Raw genomic sequence first — 25394 nt, forward strand, 5'->3', positions numbered from 1 at the left:
ATAAGTTAAGCATTGTCTATTAGGCGTCTATAAATAACCCCATGCACGTCAGGGGAATCCTAACATGATGCATCTATTCAGACGCAAGTATCTAATTTAAAGGCTGAAAGAGCGTAAAACAACGAATTACTAAGATATATTTGATATCTTTATTTCTCTTAGACTTAAGGCACGGTACTGCTGTAACAAAATACACAGCTTTACACAGATAAGACCACCGATGATCTGAAATTTTGAACTGCACACGTAACTGTCACTTGAAATGGCTGAGTGACGGTTGGTAGTAAACACCAATTTGGAATCAAGTAATTCTGTCGTACAGCCTAATTAATATTACGTGCGATGATTTAACAGCGGTTTTACAAGGTGGAAAAAAATTGTCGAAATTCGGACCATACAACTTTAGAATTTCCATGTTATGAATTGGACCTTTAGAGTATTAGAAAAGTGGTATTTCAATCCTCAGATTATGCTAGATTTTCATTCTTGAAAGTTTTATACAAATTTAAGAAAATTGTAAAATCCAATGAAAGGCAAGATATGTGTGCAAAGAACCATTCCCGACAGTTTAATGATATCGATATTATTTAGGTACATGTAGCTTGTACCTTGTCATAAAATATCCTTTCAGTGATCATAAGCTTTCATCCGTAACTTGAAAACCAATAGGGACCAAAGTCAAACGAAATTTATATGAACAAGATTGCTACACGTAGCCATGTCCCCCACCGCCGCAAAAAAAGTTGAAGCAATTGATAACTCCTGTAAAATTTGTCGAATCGAAATGACGGCGTCATATGATCAACTACATATGGTGACTAACAATCCTACAAAATTTGAACGAAATCCGGTGAGCGGTTTTATAGGAGTTGCGTCCACAGTGTTCCTGTAGTGTAGCATGAACAAATTCAACAAAGTCCCATAACTCCTGTAAAAATTGTCGAATCAAAATGGCTGTGTAATATGATCAACTACACATGGTGACGAACAATCCTACAAACTATGAACAAAATCCGTTGAGCGGTTTCTGAGGAGTTGAGTTCACGAAGTGAAGTGGGACGGACGGACACTGGTATTTCTATGTCCCCTTACGCGTTGCGGTGGGGAACAAAAATACACTTAAAAATCTTGTATATAAAACATTTAGACTTTCTCATTCAGTAACATTCACCCTTCACCCGAAGATCAGTGAGAACTTATACTTTGGTCGTTTCCTGTAGATGAGGTAAAACCAGTAAACAGACAAACAAACTGTCATCTAAATACCGTATCAATTATGATAAAGATCAGAATGTTATATCCTGCATATAGCATATTCATATAGGATATATCATAAGAGTAGAATATTCGTCACAAACGCTTTTGAAAGAAAACAAATACGTAATAATATTACATATCTGGATGGTCATAAGCCTAAGATTTCAATACACACAACATTTCATTCAGGGTTCCTTTCCAAGTAACCTGTACTTTTCACTACACCCCTAACAACACGATCCAAAGCAATTACACGTACCTCATCAACAATCATCTCAGATTGCGGACGTCACTGAATTCATTGGAAAGTAGTAATCAAAACGAATAACAGATAATTCGTTCTCTTTTTTATTGTGTAACATTACAAGTCAAGGAAAATGAAAACAATTGACGCAAATGACTGAAATGGAATGGCAATTTTATTACAAATGAGTATGAGATGACATTAGTTTAATGTGATACCAAGTAATCGAACATCGGGCACGTTCTTCGGGGAAAAAAAACAACATACGTGCTCGAATTCATCAATGATTCAATAGTTTCTTGAGTAAACGTTGTTAACAAGTTTACATAATAAAGTTATTGATGTTTTGATTTCTTGAAAGGATGTTCAAATGAAATGAACACAATGCAGAATTTACCAAAATATTTGCTCAAGAAACATTGCCATAGCTTAATAATAAATGCTTTCTTTCAAAGGAACAATATGTACAACTCAAAATCGTATAAAATCTGAATACTAAATGAAGTAATTTTTTTTAGCGCAAGTCTTTGATAAACAAAAGCAACGCAAATTATAAATATTTTCATAATAAATGTATTAACTTGATTTTATTTCATTGAAAATCGTTCAATCACCTTTGTATATGTTTTGATATAATAGGAATGAAAAGTCATCGAAAGTCAAATACATGTATTAACAGCCCCTTCGTATAACCTCAGCTTAATTTATTCAACATACACGTACATGTTGAATTTAATTGTTATCATTGTACATTGTTTGTCTGTAGTAAACATTTACTGTACTTTGAACGGGAGTGGTGCCATTCTAAATACCTGATGTTAGAGAACCGCTATTTTCGTCACCTTTAAGTAGTAATGTTTAAGTTTACAAGAGAAATACTAAATGGGTTCCTATTTATTGCTGTAGTTCGGAAAGAATAACCTCACAACACAATCTTAAGTACAGAAAGATGTCAAAATATATATCTCACGGCAAATGTTTTACAGCCTTCATTCACTTCATTAAGTTAGGAGTATAACATTTCCCTTTACAAATACATGTTAAGTATGCATCTATTTCTACCATTTCATCTTTTATTAGACATTGTCGATATTCATGTCCTTTACATGTACAATATGTACAACATGACAAGAAACACGGTATGATTATAATCTGCCGATTATAAAGTCTCCCAAACCAAGTACTAGTTGTATAAAAGTAGCCTTTCTCCGAGAACTATTTCCCCTCACATTAATAACGCATTTGCACAAAATCCATGTCATTTAAAAATCTAGATCACAAAAACCTTGATTTCGAAAATATTCAAAATTGGCGTCACTTGATCCTATAAATCCCAACATACTTTCTGATGATCCCATGACTATGTTAGTCCCGCTTCGAAAGTTATACAATACTTTAAGATCAAGGTCACTAATTGAAGATCCCATATCTCTTATTAATTCCGATTCTAAGGTTATACCAGTGTTATGTTCAAGGTCAGGGGTCAAGGGTACTGGATTTACTTGTCCTTGAATTAATATGTAGATCCCATCATCCTTTCTGAAGATTTTTAAGTCTCTATCAGACCTGGTTCTGATCATGTTCCAAGGCCAGAGATCAAGGTCACTGGAGTCACTTAACCTTGATACAAGTTTGTAGGTACCATCATCGTCTTATCATTTCTGAAGATTTCAAGTCGCCAGTAGTCCTTGTTATAAAGTTATATCAGCTTTATGTTAATGGCCATTGGTCACTGGAGTCCCTTGACTTTGATGTTAGTTTGTAGGTCTTGTCATTTTCTTCTCAATTCCGAAGACCCCAGGGCTCTATCACATATGACGAATTATATCTGTTGAATTTTGGAAATAATATTCCCCCATACATTTCTTTGTTAGACCCCACCCAAATATACTCTAAGCCCCTTCAACCTAAAACAAAAACATTTCAAAGGGTTACGGGGAATCGCAGTGAACATTTCAGACGCGAGAAAGAAGACTAACATGCTATAGCTGTACTGGGAAACTAACACAAATGCCACCCCCCTCCCCCCTCGCAGAAATTGACCCAGGTCAAAACATTTATGCCAGAAATGGACTCGGGATCCTCATTTAACCCTAGAAACTAAATGTGGTTGCAATCTGACAAGCTTGATTTTTGCCAGCTATTTTGAAATGTTAGAAATGAACCGTAGGCCCTCCATTGACCCCTACATGTAAACCCACATGTCGTATATATTTTAACACTTTGAAAATTTCTGTATATGGCGGGCATTTTGAAAATGGTGGTGCAAAACATTTTATGATGGAAATAGACATAAAATTTGGATGTAATCCGATTGCCTTGACTTTCGACGTTTCTGACAGCCATTTTGATTGATTGCACCTCTCTTCGTGACCTCCTATCAGCCCACAAAGTTTCAATTGGAGCTATTGAATCATTCGTACGGACAAATTCAGCACTAAAGAAGAGGAATGATAAGAAAACCTTGTTTGGGAGACTTTAGAATTAGGTGCATATCATAAGCAAAGAAACATGTATCTTTACAAATAACGCTCAATAGAACGTTGATTTAGTGCTTGATGTGTCTGGCACATCATCACTGTACATATAAGTGAATTGTATATATACTATCATTTGTAACATATAGTGAATATTCTTAGAATGAACTGTTTTAGCATTGCATCGATGTAAGCCATTTCATCGCAGACAATAATTAACAAGCAAGCAACAAATTGTATATTCTACGATATTTACATGTGTCTATAGATATAAAAATAAAAGAGACGGACACTTTTCCTTGGTATGACTTTCAATCGTGCAATACCGAATTACTAGACGTGTCCATCTATGCGACTCATGAATTCTGTTCGCTAGCTCTTCATACAAGCAATATTTTCAAAAATATAGCAGCAGTTTTCCGCTTGTGCACAGCCTTTGTAGTAAATTAACAACATTCGCTCTCTGTAAAATACAATTCAATTGGAAGTGTATTTATGTTTGAAAATCTCATAAAAATCTTAAAGATTTATATTATATGATTGAATTCTGAGCTTTCTGATTAGCTCTAATCCAACAAAATACAGAACATGGATTTACACTATTTACCTCCTCATTTCTTCGAGGTTAAAATATATTTTATTTTTCCAACATTGGACAGAAATAACTTGGGGATTGCAAAATTGATTGGGCTGATTGATTATCGGGTCTTGGTCGTCCAATGAAAACTCGCGTTTCTTTTCACTTTTGAATAGGAATTGCACTCTAGCTGCAATCAAAGATGGCAGACCGAATATCGTTTTGTAAGCCGTAATTCAATCATATAATAAAACATTTATTGACAGTTTCTCGGTCAATACAATGATGTATCTTCATGTACCATTGAAGGACAATATATTCACCTAGCTACCCTTGCTCGGAGAATATTGAAATTTGAGGGTAGCTAAATCACCTGGCGACGTCCTTATTGTATTTCGAGGGTACATAAAGCATCGCATTGGCCTAAAATTGACAATAATTGTATGATATTACAACTATCAAATGCGAAAAAATTACAAAAACTATTTTAAAAAACACTTATGAAACCTTATTCTCACTTTTTGTCACGACTTCCGCTTAGAAGCCGCGGCAGGAGCAGGCGTTGTCCGCGGTGTCTTCCCAGCGTTCTGTAATCGCTCCCTTTTCTCGTTGAGCATGCCCAATTGTCTTTTCCTCTCCTCTTTAATCTTTTCATCTTTTTGTTTAAGGTTATTCAATAAATTTGCCGTTTCTATCTTATGTTGCTAGAAAAGAAAATACATAAATTTGTATTTACATGTAATACAAATCACGTGATTTTTACAGCATATTTCAGCAAACGTACATGAAGTTTTAAGGCTGTATTATGTATGCTTAAGTTTTGCATTACACTTTTGGGCGGTTTTAACAAGCTTTTGATTGCAAGAATATAAATTTTTCATGCTTTGTTTGCTGATAAAGACACATTTTAGGCATCTTAGAAGGTTTCTATCATTAGGCATCGTATTCTTTACCGCCATAGCAGAGTATGTGTTGTAAAATTACCCCGATGACGACTCGCATTGTTCACTATGAAAGGTTGCATAACATTTCACTTAAGTCTATTGCATTAACTGTGCTTAAGTCCACCAATAATTAACCTTCATAATAAACTGATTGATGGACCATTATATTTATAACATGCTAAAGTAGAAGACGAATGTGATACGGTGCCTTACAAGGTCGCTACCCGAACGGATGTAGGTCTTGCATGCCTCCATTGTTTCGTGCTTTATTTTGAAGAGCTGATTGAAATGGGTCGATAACGTGGACAAAAGGCTTTGATATCTTTCCTTCTTTTTCTGAGGTTTTATTAGCGATATATCGATATGCACTAAGAGGTAGCTATGGTAAAAATTGATTGGACCTGTATTTGCATATGGCCTCTTGTCAAATTACAAGTATTCAGTGACAAGTTTTTACTTTTTAATGAATAGAGGTTCTACAAATTGATGTGATTAGAGAATTGGTAATAATGGAGGGCTTTGATAGAGATTGAAACAGAGTAAAGAGCAAAAATGAATTATGTGGAATAAGGTTTCCTTGTAATTCGATATCAATTAGTCTCGACCGCCTTCAGCAGAATCGTTAATGTGGTATTACTGACATTAATATATAATGACAACAGTTGTCAAATGTGTTGCATCAAAAAGGTTTGAATTAAAGTGCTTATTTACATACTTTTAAAATTGTTTATTCCAATATATACATTTCATCGAAGCATTTTTAATCACTGCAATTTGTTAAATAGTAAACTATCAAATGTATAGTTAAAAAAAAGATTGAAATAGCCCCGAAATTAAGCAAAACATATTTACGTGTTACTAAAATTATTTGTCATATCAGATACTTTGAAGATGTACGCTAAAAATAACCATATCAATGTCTGAAAATAACTAATTTCTTTTAAAATAACAATCATTAAGCACTTTTCATCATGGGAAACGTCTGATTCTGAGGCAGTATCAGTTAGAATAACGCTTCATGAGTGTGTTATATCCGCGGTGAAATGTCAATAGTTGATGCTGAATGACTTTATATCTTTGATGTTGCTTTCAACATTCTTCCGGTACAATAAGTGGGAAATTGATCGTCAATTTCATATACTTTATCATACAGCTACTAGAACATATAGCTGTCATGCCCTATATATCGAATGTATACTGAAATTGTCAATATTGTAAAACATGTATATGAATAGTGTGTGATATATACCAATGTATGATTATGTTAAACAGCACTGACTCTAATCATTTTATTTAAATAAAACATTTCAATACTTTCACGACATATTTGCATCGATATTGAGTGAATAGAAGTTCTTTTCTAGCCACAGTTCCCATGACCTTCTCACATCTTGTGTGAGTTAAGGAAACATATTAACAAGAGTTGCTTCAAATAGAAGTTTTATCACCTGTCTCCAATCCAGAAAAACGAAGATCATTACATTCTCATTGACATCTGGTAATTTTTTTTGCAATATATCATATTCTGATCTAGCAAACATATCATAAGGAATTTAGAATAGTGTACCTCCATCTCTGATAAATCTGTCTCAATTGGAGTAATGGATAATGGCGGACTTGCTGTGTTGACGCCGTCTGATATAGTGACCACTCTGGTATTCTTACTAGCGTCTGTTGGTATAGAGTTTGGTTTTGTACTACTAAAGTGAAAGTAGGCTGTATTCACCGCACTGGAGTTAGATGTCTTGTCTCCTGGAGACTCTTCTCCGCAAGGCGGCGCTCTTGGACTCTTAATTGCATTCATTTCCGTGAACTCAGTGGGTTCCTTTTTACGAGCATTCTTCCACTTATTGACAAGGTCTAATGACTTTTTATTTTTTGCATATAGTTTTCTTTTAAGTTCTTTGCGTTTATGGGCAGGTAATTTAATTCTCGACTGAGCGTGTGCGTAATAAAGTGCGAAATTGTTCACGACTATCGGAACTGTAAATGCTACCGTCAAGACACCGCAAATTACACACATACAACCAATTATGTACCCCGCTTCCGATTTCGGCACTTTGTCTCCATAGCCAACGGTAGTCATAGTGACTAATGCCCACCAAATTCCAATAGGGATATTTTCGAAATTTTCACTCTCCACGTAGAAGATAACACTCGCAAATATCAGCACTCCTGTCAACAGAAATATGATCATCAACATAAGCTCCTTAATGCTAACTTTTATAGTGTACACAAGAATATTGAAAGCACTGTAGTGCTTCATCAGCTTAAACACTCTTAGGATTCGCACAGTTCGCAGGGCCAGCATGGATTTAAAGAGCTGGCTGGTGCTGTCGTTAGGGTTAATAGTAACCAAGATGATTGCAATGAGATGAGGAATGAGACAAAATATATCGATGATATTCAGAGGTTGTCGAATGAATTTCAACTTCTTCGGCGCAAAGAAAAACCTGATAGAATACTCCGTCGTGAAATATGCGGCGCAGATGTAATCCATAATTTGCATGACGATATGAGGTTGGGTGTCGGAAAATTCGTATTTGAGTTCTACATTTGTGTGTACACAGAAATCCCCTGTGGCCGATTCTTTCAGGTATAGTCCCGTTTTGTTGATGGGTTTCACTTTGTCATTTATTGGAACACGAAATTTTTCATAAGTCTCCAGACAAAATACTGCTATTGACAAACAAACAAAGAACATGGAAATCACAGCATACGCCTGAAATGAAAGAAAGCAACGGAGGTATTGACTGTCATGTTTACAGCTTAGATCTACATGTATATTGATAAGTATTTACAATTTGATATAACATATAATACGTGTTTTACACTCGTTTTGTGCTCGTAAACTACATATATATCTTCAGAAAAGAACGTCCACAACCCGCAAACTTCCACCAAACTCCACAATCTCTCCTTGTTTGTAATCCAGGTCTCATTCAAAGATCGCTCCCATACAAATTACCTCTTTAGTGAATATACAATGTGATAAACGCGATGGTCACAAAGTCAACATTTATTTAGTAGGTTTCTTTTCCATAGTATCTTGTCTTTTTAAAACCAATACTTGAATATGCAGTATGTAGAATTATTTTTGTGTACATACATGTACAGTTCATTAGGTAGCAACGGTACCGAAACGTTCCAGACAAGTTAATGTTATTGCACGTTTTAAGGAGGTACATGTATGCTACACCAGAGACATTTGATATTTATGAAAAGTGGCGGATATGTATAACAATATTTTGAAACAATTTAGTCTAAAAATGCAGGTTTAGTAGAAACCAATCTGGGGGAAAAAAATTAAAACCCCTGCTGGACTTTAACCCGGGATCTACAGCTCAATAGTCGACGTGCTAACCTACTGAGCTAGGCGATGATTTTTGAAACGAATAGACAAATATTGCTGATATCTATATTAAAAGGAAGTCAGCCATTATGACGATGTGCATTGTAGAGTAAACAAAGACGGCGTACCATGCAGCTATCGTTTTGTAAGCTTTTGAAGGGCTAGTTGTATTTGGCTCACCCGCTCGTCACAATTTTTTCGAAGAAAATGTTAATCGTTAGCATCGGGTTTCATACATGTAGTTCCCCAGAAGTCGTACGTGGTGGGTTCCCAATAGGGGTAGTTTGAGATATACACATGCACTTGGGGCATGGATCATGCACCCCCTTTTCTAACCTTATTTTATCTACACACTTTTTTTAATTTATGATTTGTAAATTACATTAAGATCGTCTAAAAATGTATTTTTCGAGTCCGCTACGTATTAGTAAAATAAGCGTATATAAGAATATTACCACTGATACAATGTAACGATGTTTTTACTAATACGTAACAGAGACGAAAATAACATTTACAATGTATGTATATTTACAAAACATAAGTAAAAAAAAAAAAAAATTTGATCCCAGATCAGAAAAAAATAAAGTGGGGGAGGGAGGTTGGTTGTATATTGTTTAACGTCCCCCTTGATAATTTTCATTCAGATGGAGAAGTCACTATTACCGGTGGAGGGCGGCAAAATTTAGGCCTATGCTCGGCGCTTACGGTCTTTGAGAAGGAAAGGATCATCTGCTGTGACACGGGGCCTCAGTTTTGGCGGTCACATCCCAATGACCGCCCCTTTTAATCGCCTCTTACGACAAGCAAGGGGTACTGAGAACCTATTCTAGCTCGGATCCCCGGGGGGGGGGGGGGGGGGGGGGGGTCCATGCTCCTAGCCAGTGGGTTACATTGTAACATGGATTTATTCTAACAAATTGTAGGTCAATGTATATATTTAAACCCATTTTCATATAGTGCAAATACTGGCCAGTTTATCATAAATTTTTATAACACTTTCCGAATATATCAAGTACCAGGGTCTTATATGAATGGTTTCGATTTGATAAGGCATTTTGAGAAATTGTAATGTAGAGGGGGTGGGGGGCTCTGGCTTCAGGTGGGCCGAGGTGAGAGTTTACGTAAATATATTGAAAATAGATATACTGACAATATTTGAGGATGATATATGTACATAACAATTGATAAAAGTCTGACGGCTGATTGATATAAGACGCCGGGGAGGAACTCTTATTTATCTAACTAATAATTATTTGTTATAATAGTGGAAACCACTTTGTGTTGTAACCTCGCACCTAAAATAGTGATTTCTCATATAAATATGAATAGTTTAGGGCAATATATATACTTTTTAAAAGATATAAAGCGTCATTAGTTTGTTGACTTTGAAAAGAAAAGCTTAGTGCTTGAAACATTCCTCAAATCCGAGTTAGAATAGGTCCTCAGTACCCATTGCTTGTCGTAAGAGGCGACTAAATGGGGCGGTCCTTCGGATGAGACCGCAAAAACCGAGGTCCCGTGAAACAGCCGATATGGCACGATAAAGATCCCTCCCTGCTCAAATGCCATAAGCGCCGAGCATAGGCCTAAATTTTGCAGCCCTTCACCGGCAGTCTCCATATGAGAGAAATATTCTCGAGAGGGACATTAAACAATATTCAATCAATCAATCGAACTCTAAATCTTGATTGGGCTCGATATTCGCGTTAGCTATATATCCGTAAAAGCTAAAAAGTTAAGAAATTCTAGTTCATTTGAGTGTTTATTACCAATGCAAAATTTTCTAGGGAAACATTGACCACGATTGATACGCTGGCGCGTCAAATATACAACTAGCCTTTGGAAGCCGGTTTCCAGATTTCACCCAATAAGTATAAATTGATTCCTGTATTATTTCGACCCTGATTTTCAATTAAGGACCAGTATATTATTCACGATTTGAAATATTTACTACACTAGCACTGATCGATGCAGTTGGACGAAAATGCGTAACTCTGAAAATTACGCACATTAATATCAATACCAATAATGCTTCAGTTCCTGACTTGATGAGAAAATGAAGAGATTATCAACATAAGACAACAGAAATATAGTGTAGGCATAATAAACGAGCTATTGAGCTTATATTAGTGAAAACTGGACCTCATTGGCGCGAAAATTCGCTCACAGAATCGCATTTTTTTTAACGAAGCGTGGCATTATCAACCAATATGTGTTCGATAAACCTGTAGTTCTGCGCTCTTTTTAATTGCATGTTGGATTATTCGACATATCCATGCGTTAATCTATGTCAGAGGGCGTTACGCAAAGTTTCATTACATCGTCCAGTGGATTATTTGATGCGCAGTATTGTTGACTGTTTACCCGTCAAGAATTTTTCTCTCATACTGAGACGTCATCAGTTGTAGGTGAAGTACCACAAATTTAGACCTATGCTTAGCGCTCAGGTCCTTAATAGTGAGAGATCTTAAACGTGACAACGCCTGCCGAGACAGGAGCCTCCGTTTTCAAGGTCATATCCGAAAGGCCCGTGAAGCCCAGCGTTTAGTGAAGGAGCAATCGCTACTCTTGTTTGACGCGGCTATGGCACGAGCGGAGCTCAGACTCACGACCTCCCGGTGATATACGAACGGAGTTACCGCGACCAGTCCACAGTATCGTATGTAACGTATCTGTTTATGAGGACCACCAAGTAGTCTGTGTAGATCCGGGTTAGAATTGGTCCTCAGTACCCCTTGCTTGTCGTAAGAGGCGACTAAATGGGGCGGTCCTTCGGATAAGATCGCAAAAACCGAGGCCCTCCCTCCCTGCTTATAGGCCGTAAGCGCCGAGCATGGGCCTAAATTTTGCAGCCCTTCATCGGCAATGGTGACGTTTCCATACGAGTGAAAAATTCTCGAGAGAAACGTTAAACAATATATATACCAGCAACCAACCCACCATTTTTCGATACATGTAAGTTAAAAAGATCCTACTTTGAATTCGGTACAGATTATTCGGTGTAGGCGGTATTTCATACATGTAGGCCTTAAACGTTTTATTACCGATCTGGTGAGGATTGTATTATTTGTTTCGACCTAGAATTGGTGGTTTTGCGATCAGTGAAATCAGACTGTGGGTGTTAATGATTAAATTATCAGGTCTAACGTCAAAGCTAATCTAAGAGTGATTATAAACACCTCACAATCCCGGTAGATAAGTAACTAAAAAACTTTTGATATTTTGCTTTATATTTGGGAAATGAAAAGGAAGATCTACAAGTTGGATTGCAAACGAACGAATTCATTATTAACCCCAAGGCACCCAATAATTTCTATAAGCCCAGTCACGGAACTAACTTTGCGTAATTAGCCGATATTTTACCTCATAGAATTCGTGATTTATTTTGAAAGCCACATTGAAGATAATTAAAAACAAATAAACCCCGTTAATTCATTTTGAAATCGACCAAATAAAAACTACCTGATTAAGTGCTGCCGTTATGTCAATAGCTGGGGCTTTGTATTTGGTATGCGGAAGGACTAAAAGAAAGCTGGATATAAATCGTTGTTAATTTTTTATTTCACATATTCACAAGGTCAACTTTATTTGCAACTGGCAAGGTCATTTTGTATTGAATATTGGTAGATATAGTATTAGGGCAATGGCAAGTTTATCGTCCCATGATACAGCGACCATTTCCCTTTAAGAAAAATAATTGCTGTTGATGGGGACAATGAATTTGCCAGTGAAAGGGCATATCATTATACCGAGTATAAATCTGAGTTGACATAAAATAGTAGAAAACGTTTCCAGAACTGTAACCAGGATTTTTCAGGAGTGATAAGAATAATTAACTTATATATTTCGGAGAAGGTACAGATTTCCAGCTTGTTGTGGGCATTTTGATCTCTAAAAATTCTAAATTTAGGGTGTTAATTATTACTTTCCTTTGGGTTTGTATATTGCTTTAAGCTTTTCGTTAAGGGGGGGGGGGGGGGGGGGGGGTACAAACATGCAGCGCGATACTGAGGTACAGATAGTTGAAGACTATTGGCCGTATAGGTTGAAAAATTTAAATATTCAAATATTTACCTGCAGAAGAAATATATGGGACTAATCCCAAGAGTTATAAAGCTTGTTTCATTCGACTTAATAATTATCCTTTGCTTACCAAATTCCTAAATTAAATATCATTTTAGAATAAAAGATTTGTGGGAAGATAATACATAACAATAGGCCCCGAGTCATGATTTGATTCTACAGTGTACTCCACATATATTGAAGTTGCTTACACTGATTTATCTGTTATTTTGTAGTTCGTTGGTTGTTTAATTGCTTGAGAATTTTTCACTTATATTGAGATGTCAACGGTTATAGGTGAAGTACCACAAATTCAGACCAATGGTCATAGCAGTGAGGTTTCTTTAACGCGCCAACCCATACCACGACCTTTGCCGTGGGAATCCAGGTTAGAATAGGTCCTCAGTACCGCTTGCCTGTCGTAAGAGCCGACTAAAAGGGGCGGTCCTTCGGATGAGACCGCAAAACCCGAGGCTCCCTTGTCACAGCAGGTGTGACACGATTAAGCCCCCTTCCTGCTCAAAGGCCGTGAGTGCTGAGTATAGGCCTAAATTTTGCAGCCCTTCATCGGCAATAGAGACGTCTCTATATGAGTGAAAAATGTTCGAGAGGGACGTTAAAGTGTAAAACCAACCAATCACACTCTGAACACCCCCCCCCCCCCCCCCTCAGGTGTCACAGTCTATACACCACATGAGGATACTGAGTATTTGACAAATGCTATCTTTGTGGTTCTTGAGAAGTTTATGTAGGGTTTTTCCTGTATGTCCCTATGTAAAAGTTGAAACCTCTGGCTCTGTGCTGAGTAGCAGGGTATTCGCTTCGTTAATAAATAAATAAATGTTTATTCGGTATATACATACATACAAACATACATACATAAGATACCAAGGATAACCTATTAAGCTCGAAAGCTTATTTCCAATGGGGTCCTTTTGATGCACGGATGTTTGCGCTAGGGGTCCTTTATTTTTGGGGGGTTATATATTCTGTTATTTCGTAACCGGGAGGTCGTGAGTTCGAGCCATACTCGTGCCATGGCTGCGTCAAACTTAAGACGTTAACATAGGTAGTGATTGCTCCTTCGCCAAACACTCGGATTTTAGAAGTGAGAATCACGGGTGTTTCCGGATATGACCTTAAAACGGAGGACCCATGTCGCGGCAGGCGTTGTCACGTCAAAGAGCCCTCACTGCTTACAGCCGTAATCGCTAAGCATAGGTCTAAATCCTACAACTGGTGACTTGGCAATATGAATGAAAGATTCTCAACGGATGGGATTCAAAATAAATAATTAATCTATCTGTTCATCCAAGAATGTTTTGTGTCAACTTTATGACGGAAGTCGACCATGTGAAAAATTAATGAAGATGATAGCAGGAATGGTTCAGATAAGTTGGAAGTAAACAAGGGCAACAAAGTGTTTACTTTTGCCAAATTGTTGTTGCTTTACCTTTGCTAGTCTAGACGACCCTGGTTCTTCCAGAAACAACCACATGTTGTGTTTGAACCTGCTAAGACTGGACGGTTTGTCATTGTCCCAAGCCGTCATCTCAGCGTCGATCTGTGACGTAAAATTGTCATCCAGCGCCGCCAACGTTTCTTTGTGGTCTTTGAATTTGCTATATTGTCCCCAGCAACATGGTTCAATGTCAAGCTCCGTGAGTCCCCAATATTCCAGTTCCTGAATGCGAAGAAAAATGTTTTTAAAATATGGTTAGCTTACACTACTTATCCATTTCATACGAACCTGCGGAGTTTTTTTTTAAACAAGAGGCCCACAGGCCTTATCGGTCACCTGAGTACTAGTGAAAATATCACTACTCCCGATGGCTATGAAATCTAGAAAAAAAATCCTGTTCTCAATATCTAAGCTAAATTCTAATATTCAAACAAGTTATGGTCTTAAAACTTCAATACCCTCAAACGTGCATACACTGTTGAAGGGCTTTGCATAATATAATAGGTGTATTAACATTAAAACATTAAAAGATATGACTAATTTGGACGCATCCTAGAGTAAAAAATTCACCAGTTTTTGTACATCCTTTTCTGCTATTCCGAAGTATGCATTTAGATTTTATACAGTATCAGCAAACTTACACATAAATACTATATATTAAGTTTGGCCCCACACTGGGGTCAGAACCCTTACCCATGGGTTCATCAAATTTAAAATTTTGGTAAAGGACTACCTGCTCTTTCTAAATATCCATTTAGTTTCAATTTAGTATCAATAACACTAAAAAAGATGTTATTTAGGTGTTTTACACATAAACACTATATACATGTATGTACAATTTACAATTCATGTCCCCCGTGTTCCAAAGATGCTTCATACCAAATTTGAAAAGAATAGGAATGATAGCTATCAAGTAAAAGTTAAAAATTACGTTTGTTCACACATTCAATAACTGACCATTTTGGCCCCACCCTGATACCAAAACCCCTACCCCTGGAATCATCAAATTTACAATTTTAGTAAAGGACTACCTGCTCTTTCTTAATATCAATTTAATATTAATAGCACTAAAGAAGATGCGATTGAAGTGTTTTACACATAAACACTATATACCAAGTTTGGCCCCACCCTGGGGTCAGAACCCCCTACCCCGGGGATCATGAAATCTAAAATTTTGGTAGAGGCCTTCCTGCTCTACGTTACTATGAATTTAGTTTTTCTTTCACGTGTGTGGTTCTTGAGAATATTTTTGAAAAGGTGTCAATTTTGGCCAGTTTTGGCCCCACCCCTAGGGTCCAAGGGGTGCGGGAATAATGAAGTTTACAATTTATGTCCCCCTTGTCCCAAAGATGCTTCATACCAAATCTGAAAAGAATTGGACTGGTAGTTATCAAGAAGTTAAAAATGTTCTATTGTGAAAGGCACGACGACGAACGACAACCAATTGCAATAGGTCACCCGAGTTTTAAAAGTACTCTGAATATCAAGCTTTCTTATAGACAGATAGTTTTGCCGAAAACGGGTATATGCATATGTATCAATATTTAGATCTGTTTCTGAAGTCTTTGTTCTAATTCTTGAGTTTTGCTTTTATATTATTCGACGAGTGAAATATATAATTTGGCATCGTGAAACATCTCTTCACCACTCGACATGAAAAAATAAAGTAATTTAGTTCTGACTTCTTAAATACAACAAAGAAGTAATTTTTAAGAATTGAAAACATATTAGTTGCGTAGAATAAATAATGGTCTACTTAAATAGAATTTGTGTCCATATTGAAGGTACAATGACACTTAATTGCGATATCATATTTTATGCTTGTATAAATTTTTCATTCACTAATAGCCCTCTTATCACTCAATCTCGTGCGAATCAAGCAATACCAAATGGTTTAATTTTTCACAGAATAATGGAGAAAAAGATATGTATCACTTGCACACGGACCGTAATATAAATTTATTACTAGGATTGCTTCATTAAATTTCGGAAATTGTTTCCAATAGTTTTATTGATAATCAATTTGACAATGTCTCTTAAAATAACTCATTGGGAAAGATATGTATTATTTTGCAATATTATCGCGCGAGATGGAAATGAAAACGTCCATTTGTAAGCGAAGGAAATGAACATTAAACTTTCATCAATATTGAAATCATAAACACTTAAAAGCCAGGTTGTAAAGATCAATCATTTCTGGTATTGGTTTGTAAATAAAATATTCATGAGATCGAGGAGTATACAAGGTACTTTATAGTGTAAGCATAAAATCCTGTTTTTGATCTGAAATGGACAAGATGCTAAGATATTTTATTTCGTTGGTGCAAATGTACTTGAATATTAATACAAAAGGCCCGTGGCTCACATTGTCCACCTGAATCACCTTGGCCCATACTTTAAGATTTTCCCTAATATATATTCGCATATAAAACTTTGATCCCTATTGTGGTCCCCAACCTACTGCCAAGGACCATGATTTTTACAAACTTGAATATGCACTATGTCAGGAAGCTTTCATGTAAATGTAAACTTCTTTGGCCCAAAGGTTCTTGAGAAGACGATTTTTGAAAATTGTCTCTATATTTTGGTATGTAAAACTTTGATCCCCTATTGTGGGCACAATCCTATCCCCGGAGGGCATGATTTTAACAAACTTGAATCTGCACTATGTCAGGAAGCTTTCATGTAAATTTCAGTTCTTCTGGCTCAGTGGTTCTGGAGAAGAAGATTTATAAATGACCCCACCCTATTTTTGTGAATATCTCCCCTTTGAAAGCCCTCCACTAAGTATGCTTTTGGCCAATATTGGTCCAGTGGTTCTGGAGAAGAAGTCGAAAATGTGAAAATTTACAGACGGACAACAGACGATCAGAAAAGCTCAAGCTTTCAGCTCAGGTGAGCTAAAATGTTTTGAAAATTTAGTTAGTAAATTGTGCACTTTTGTTTCGTTGATTGTTTTCCAATTCAAATTACTGTGTGTTACCTTGCAGACGCAACACAATGTGTTTTCCTTACTACCTATTCTGTAATTGAACTAACCTACACCCATAGTCCAGATGGTCCTAAACAAGCAAAATGATACGTACATTCTTAATTTACATGCAAAATGGAAAAAATACCCCCATGCCAATGTTTATAAAACGTGTTGTGCAAAAAGAAATTTATAATAGCCGTTCTTGGCACACTGATTTTGACTGCGGATAACTCCGTTTACCTGATCAGGATATGGGGTTCACGGCGGATGTGACCGGTCAACAGGGGATGCTTACTCCTCCTAGGCACATGATCCCACCTCTAGTGTGTCCAGGGGTCCGTGTTTGCCCAACTATCTATTTTGTATTGCTTGTAGGAGTTATGAGATTGATCACTGTTCGTTATCTTCCCCTTGCATAATAATCATAAAATGATTACATGTATCTACTTATCAATGCCAGGGCAGTTGGAACGATAAGAAAACAAAGGAATAGTTCATGTAATAAACTGTGGAGGACCATAGGGTCACTGACATTGAAAAAGCGATAAAATACTGATAGATCCATTATTCAGATTCTTAATGATTGATGTATATTGAATGTTTATGTGCAATTTGAATAATCCAGTTGTGATATTACCGTCAACTCCTAACAATTTTAAATTTATAGATCTCGGGAAAAGCCTAAGCTTTCGGGGAAATGTCAAACAAAGAGACGAACTTTACCGAATGAGGACTGGAATTACCAGCATCAAATGCCCCAAAGCCACCATCATCAGACATGTCGTGGGATGTTGTTATCATGTATTCAAACAAATACAGATAAAAATTTTCTCCAGAATGCCAAAAACAGAATTACATTGTATTGCTGGATATTTCCATTCTTGAGTAACTGACAGAAATGCAAAAGAGTTATTAGTAAACTTTTGTTTTACTTCCCTCAAAGAGTGAAATATGACATTTAAAAAAATTTCGAACACGGAAAACAATTTCACATAGAAAGACTATTGTTCTACAAGGTTATCTTAGCTTTACTCAGCTGCCAAGTTTACTGTAGTAGCATTTCGTTAACAATCAGACATAGAGATGGTGTATCCATACGTTGTATACTAGTTATTGAGAATAGTATACAATTAATTTCTTATTCTTTGATCTATGTGATTCTTTATTGTCAGGGTTTTCTATTATGTTTTCGTTCATTAAGGAATGGTGATAGTACAACAAAAGGACAGGAAAAAGGAGATTGTTTAATGTCTCTTCCATTTTTTTCTCATATCGAGATATAACCATGCAGCTGTAAGTATAAATATGACAAATTATGGATGACGTCAGCCCCCAGGGAGTTATGACTTTATCCAATCGGAATCCCTCGTACCTACGGAAAAAAGTAATCAGAATAAAGGGCAAGGGGTTTCGATTGGTTCTTTACCGCGTCAAACCTATCGTGACGAAGGACCACAGTTAGTAAGGTATCATCCGAAATACCCGTAACTCTCTCTTTTAAGGTATTCCATGTATAATGAAAGGATAATGAACAATTTTGAAGGATTTAGATCAACATAAAACTCTATTGTTAAATAATGATGAGAGTGAAACAGATGAAATTCACATGACTGGTAAATGATTAGAAGCTGACCTTTTTGCACTTAAGAATTTTTGGAAGAGTTGTCTGCCCTTTGTAAAAATAAGAAAAATCTAATTTTCTAAAAATGTGTGTGGTCAATGATTAATTTTATTTCATATTTTCATAAAAAGAAAATGTATGTAACTTTCTACCAAGAGATTAGTATGAATATATAATTTGTTTTTAAAATATTGTAATAAAAGATGCTTTTCCCATATAATTCAATGTTAAATTCTAGGTGAAATATATCAAGCAGTAAACAAAATTTTGAAAATTCCTACCGTGGGTTATTTTTATTTGATGAACCCTTCAAAATGATACCATGATTGCAAATATTCCACCATCCATTTATTAGATATGAAATATGGTCATTACACATTGAATACCTTAACTGGTGAGCGTTTTTGCAACAAACAAACAGGTATTACCCAATTTTACGTCTTAGATACGGCGCTGCCAAGATACGAGCGGGGATCGAATCCACACTCTTCTTGAAGCCTAGTGTTTAAGGCGCTCGCTTTGCAACCGGTAGGCCCGGGTTCGATTTGCGATCCATGCGCCGCGTCAAATCTAAGACATTTAACGTAAGTAGTGAGTGTTGCTTTACCAAAACAAGCACGCGACATTAGAAGCGAAAGTCACATGTCTTTTGAATATGACCATAAAAACGAAGGGCCCTTGTTTACGACAGACGTTGGTACAATGGAGATCTCTGACTACTACGAACGTACTACGGTAAGCGCCATGCATCGGTCAAAAATTGTGGGACATAAACTGCATGCAAAGAAACAAAAATACCTGGTCATGAAGCAAATACCATAATACATTGCAACCAGAATGAGTAAATTGCACACTCTGTTTTGAAACTCTTTTTGCTCTAGGGATAGGAGATTTTGACCGTCAAGCCTGTGTATACTGATTCGTCTAGGTTATATATCTATTGTTTTTATTTGGAAACACAGGAAAAGCAAAAGATATAAAATGCGGATTCTTGAAGAGTTCCAACGACATGACAACGGATTGTATGATTTCTCTAATTGACAATAGTGGTTTTTCATTTTTGTTGTGAATTTACATTCATATTGACCTTTGATCCATCAACCTTGATGCCATCGAGGTTTCCTACTTCCTTCTACAGATATGTGTTTGATAAAAAAAAATTGACATCAAATATATGTCCCTTTTGAACTTACCGACAAATTACGCACGGTTCTAATACAAGTATACAATGAATGATTGCTTCTGCAATCCCAAATACATATTCCATTCTGTGTATGACCATAGGGCAGTTATAAATCTATACAATCATTCAAAATAATTCCGTATTTTTCTTCGGATTGAAAGAGACTACATGACATATTGAATGCTCTTTCCATTTATAGTATATGACTATTTTCATTATTTTGTGGGTGTTTCTCGATCAGAAACTATTGACTGTATGCGGATTGAAGGCGTCTAATGCATGAAATAATGATCAATATTCTCGATTGAAACATTAAATTTAACTCATATTTAAAGAAATCCCCGAGCACTTGCGCACTAGAATTAAACATGGTGGCGGGTTACCGTTTCCGACAAGAGAAAATGCCGGAACTAATCGAAAAAATGCCTGAGGGGAAATATCTACCCAGAGCTAAACAAGTATTAATCAATTAGTCAATGAACGGCTTGGTATACATTTTTTTTTTTAAATTTCATAAATTTTTACCCTCACTGCCCTCAAGCAATTATTAGTATCACTACTAAATCCCCTGATGGAGGTCTTTTGTAAGTCGGTAAAAAGCGCTACATTGTATATCAGCCTGAATGTATGAAGTGACAAGCGCTAAAACCTCTACTTGTAAGAGGGCTGTATGGCTTACGACAGCGACAAATGAGCCAATCTTTTTGGTGCTGAAGATATGAGAAGGTGACAAAAGCACCAAATCTCTTGGCAGAATTTATTTTGTCCTGAAAGTCGGTGATATACATGTAAACGCCAAATCTTGAATTTAGTCACAAATTAAAGCGGCAGATGAGTTAAAGTCAGCGTTAAAAGCGCCAAATCGTCTTATGAGAGTTCTAAGTTAAGGTCAGCAAGAAAAAGCATCAAATCTCCTTGTGAAGGTCCAGACCTCAAGTGATGAGGTCAGCGATAAAAGCGTCAAATCTACTTATGAGGGTTAAATTGATGAGTAAAAGTCAGCAATGCAAGCGTCAAATCATCTTGTGAAGGTCCTGAATTAAAAGCCAATGACAAAACCAACTATTCTTGTTGAAGTTGAGCGAGTGTCAGTATCAAAGCCGGTACTTATGAATGAAAGTTACAAGTAGTCATGGATGTGCGATAAAGAGTCTGTCGAATGATCTTGAATGAAGGTCAGCAACCCCTGGCTGGGAATTTTTGTAATTCTTAGTCAAATAACAACTGTCTTCGTTTAGAGTAGAATAAAGACAGAGCCTCCAAAATGATAATGAAATTCCACAAATATTCGTCCTCTTTGCCTCAAAAATTGATCATGTCATTTTACGCAATATTTGCATATCACTAAAATCTGTCGATGACGTATACAACTATCGCTGGCAGTAATTATCGATAAAAATTAATAGATTTCCACTAATTAATCATTTCCTTCTCCAGACTTCTTGCTTTTTAAAGTTTCCTAGAATACCATGATATAGTCAAGCTTTGAAAATCACATTCCACTTAGAATTGAACCCCACTGCCAATAACCGAATGGTTAAAATTCCTATATTCTACAGAACTTTTAAAGTTATTCCATGCAATCGGCAAAGTTTGCTAAAGGTATAAATGATCATTACTGCAAAAGTACAGGTCTATGACGTCACTTAGATGCAATTACTTTATAAAAGCCTCATCAAACGAATAACTAAATACCACACAGAACATGACAGTTAAGACACCGCTCTCTTGGCTGCAGACAATTCATATCGCTTTATGTTCTAGGTTTGTTGGCCCAGACAAAATTATCAAGAATATAAGTTCTTTCTCTTACAGATAAGGACTTTTGTTATCCACAGCGAAGGAAATAAACAATGTTAAGTTGTCAAAATGATGCAAAAAATCAATTTGAGATTGTCAAAGTGAAGGATGAATAGCCATTATTATTCCCGCTATCGGGCAATAGAAGCATATCGCCCACGACACGATCGGTGCGTGCTTTATTGAATTTTCGTTTTCTGCAGGGGTATATACAGATTTTTATCATGTCGTCAAAATGTGTCACAACGTCCTGATTTATTCTGAAAGATGAAACAAATTTATTTCTTGTAACTCGTGGTCGGAACACCTGACTTACACAAATTGAAGACGTATCTTTAGAAGTATTGATTTGAAAAATGATATTCTGCAAGATACCATTTTACTCCTTTCCTATCTATCCCACGGACATATATTCTTTAAATTGTTCATTTCTGTTCGATATATCATGAAGAATGAAATCATGTCTAGTATGATTAAAGAGAAAATTGTTTAAATCGTAAATTTAGACAATGTTTTGAAATTGTCTCGTATTCATACATTTGATTAATTTTTTCGACACAGACGAAGAATTGATTTCTAGCAAATTTACAATTTCAATTATTTGTTTTATATATATATATATATATATATATATATATATATATTCTAGAGTATGTGTATACCCGTGGAGATCGTTAGAATAAGTCATCAGTACCCCTTGCTTGTCGTAAGAGGCGACTAAGTGGGGCGGTCCTTCGGATGAGACGGTAAAAACTGAGGTCCCGGGTCACAACAGGTGTAGCACGATAAAGATCCCTCCCTGCTCAAAGGCTGTAAGTGCCGATCATAGGCCTGGATTTTGCAGCCCTTCACCGGCCATGGTGATGTCTTCATATGAGTGAGAAAGATTCCCGAGAAGGACGTTAAACGATGTACAATCAATCCATCCATCAAATAAATATATCTAATTTTGTGTGATTCTCAAACCATATCTTATCAAAAAGTCGAACTACACGAGATAAAATTAAAATTTTATTTTATGACGATTATAAAAAATCAGAGTACCCAAATTTTGTATTTATCCGATTATTTTGCATTAATTATGGTAAATTTTCCTCGTCTATAGCTACCTCCACCTCAAGCACATTGACACGACAGTTTGTGAATTTATTTTAGACTTACTACCATTAACCTGGATACCGAAAAAATGCAAGATCATTGGAACAATCACAGCGCTAAATAACTTATATTAAGTGTTGTTTTGGTACTGGTATAAAAATCCAAAGGTTGAAATAATTATTTGGAGCATGTCATCGCATTCAGTCGGGTCAATTACAATATGTAAAAAAGAAACATTAGCATGAGAAAACGATAGAGTATTCAGATATGCTTTTAAGTATTGTATATGAATAAAAGCCTGTAAAGACCAATTTATGTATACTGCATTTCTGTATGATAAAAAAAAAAAAAAAGACAAAGCATCTGCAATTGATGAAATGGAATTCCAGTCAACATACAACTGATTGGGTTAGATAAATATTCATCTAGCAAACAAATCGACTTTTCGCAAATGAAAATCGCATTTCAATACGACTTATGTATAAGTCTGTGGTAAATAGTTTCTGTAATGCTTTAGAGGACAAGGATGCCGTGATTCACATTTTTGAGAAGTCTAAAAAATATCAGAAACAGGTTGAAATATTTCAATATACAATCGTCTTTTTGCTGGTCAGTTAAAGAAATGGAATCACCGAATCACTATTAACATTACAATACAGGGGAAATATCTAAATGCTGAAAACATCAAAGTAAGATATAAGAATTTGTACAAACCCCTTTAATGATATTTCCACAAATATTTTGGTCTACATGCAGTTCTTCAGTTCTATAGTAGTGAAGAATAGCCATAAAAGCGCCGGGGTGCCGGTCAAAGAAGTATTCCCCGTGTTCAGCATCATAACTCTCGTCCGCTTCTTTCAGGGTAGATAACAAGGCCAAACGGGTTCCTGGAATTCTCTCCAGAGTACTTAGCCAGGTTTCAAAACATTGGCCTCCAATATTTAATTTCACCCGTTTGTCATTGTCTTTCCGCTCCTCTTTCATCTTCTTAATATATTCCATTTTGGAAATGGTCACCAGATTGTCATCGAGACATCATGGTTGTTCTGCCTGTAAAATACAAACAAACCACCACAACGAATGTGAATGTAAAATTTTTACACTTAGAATCGATTAATGAATTATTTAAAATCTTGATTCTTCGTACCGTCGTTCTTTTCATCTATTCGATCTAAAGTCACAAATGATATTGATAGAAATTTTTTTCTTCTTCCAATTGAGTTTTCTGCTTCAATAATCTTTGTCTTATCACTTCAGAAGATAAAAAGAACCACGAGCGGTGACCAATGCACATATTTGATCATCACAATCTGTTAATAAAAACAAGTCTCCTGAGAATGTAATTATTCCACCAAGCACTCAGCTCTTCATATCTCTTCACGCATTAGGAAGGACTAAAAATTAATAACACACATGAATCGAATTAAATATTAATTCGCAAACTTTCGTTTCCATCCGCACGAGCCTATTTTAGAAAGAAATCAGGTGTTATTTTCGTGTACCACGATGAGGTGTCCTGTGACGGAATGGTTGCATGGCAGGGAACACGACACTTAGCGAGAGCGGTGTTACCTACTACAGAGAGAGCGGATCCTAATCGATAGTCAATCGATATTTCACTCACCATCATCTGCTGTTACATCGGTAATATTTTAGAGTTTTATGAGAAGAGAATATTTTATGTAAAAAAAATTAGAATAAAGAATAATAAATTTACCATCGAATTGGTTAGTATATGATATCAAATATACATAAAATTTCTATAATGTATGCTTGTGTTATCAAGTTTCAGGGGGATACATTCATTCAATAATATTTATCATGTATATTGATTGAATATTGCAAAGTAAAGTTGTCCGGCATGATAGTGGTTTTTCGGTACAGGAGAAATACAATGACGAAACCGTCGAGAGATAATGGTACAGCCTAGACAATTTAACCTTTAGAATTTGCATACTAGTATTCTGAAATACAATTGTCCACAAATACTTGAAAGAATTTGATCAAAGAAGATAACATGAAGTTAAACAAGAACCCATTCCGATTTTCGATTTCTATTCATATACTCTTTCAAAGCAAATCCTTACTGAGAAAGATGAAGCGTACCACAGCGAAATTTCTAAACATGGATAAGAAGAGTTGATAGAACTAAGGGAAATATTACTGCTGATTATTGTCGGTTATATATAATTCAAAAAGTAGAATGTCCTTAGGAAGAGTTAGAGAGAAAAACTAGTCTTTTTCCTTTTAATTTCAAGAGCAAATTGATTCTATGATAAGCATGCTTCCTTGTAATTTTGTAATTATTTCTCTATCTGATATATAATGTATATTGTGAGACGT

General features: G+C 36.0%; 1 protein-coding gene across 1 annotated transcript; it reads right to left on the minus strand.

Annotated features, from left to right (window-relative positions):
• Window positions 1–1592: 1592 nt before the first annotated feature.
• On the minus strand, window positions 1593–24594 carry LOC125652179 (potassium voltage-gated channel protein Shaw-like). The gene is made up of 6 exons (XM_048881181.2): window positions 24199–24594; window positions 23766–24101; window positions 14367–14597; window positions 7067–8221; window positions 5074–5259; window positions 1593–4441 (listed from the first exon to the last, which is right to left on the minus strand). Exons 2-5 carry the CDS (start codon window positions 24051–24053, stop codon window positions 5080–5082), a joined length of 1854 nt encoding a protein of 617 aa, XP_048737138.1. The 5' UTR covers window positions 24054–24101; window positions 24199–24594; the 3' UTR covers window positions 1593–4441; window positions 5074–5079.
• Between the last annotated feature and the right edge of the window lie 800 nt (window positions 24595–25394).

Source organism: Ostrea edulis, chromosome 5 (assembly GCF_947568905.1).
Source record: "Ostrea edulis chromosome 5, xbOstEdul1.1, whole genome shotgun sequence".
NCBI lineage: Eukaryota > Metazoa > Mollusca > Bivalvia > Ostreida > Ostreidae > Ostrea > Ostrea edulis.

What these genes read in the sequence shown, in the direction of transcription:
- LOC125652179 (XM_048881181.2), bottom strand. Translation starts at nt 24,053, where the DNA reads ATGGAATATATTAAGAAGATGAAAGAGGAGCGGAAAGACAATGACAAA. An exon ending in GGTCGTCTAGACTAGCAAAG is followed by an intron (nt 8,222 to 14,366) that starts GTAAAGCAACAA and finishes CTTTCATTTCAG; the next exon opens with GCGTATGCTGTGATTTCCAT. An exon ending in CAGATTTATCAGAGATGGAG is followed by an intron (nt 5,260 to 7,066) that starts GTACACTATTCT and finishes TTTCTTTTCTAG; the next exon opens with CAACATAAGATAGAAACGGC.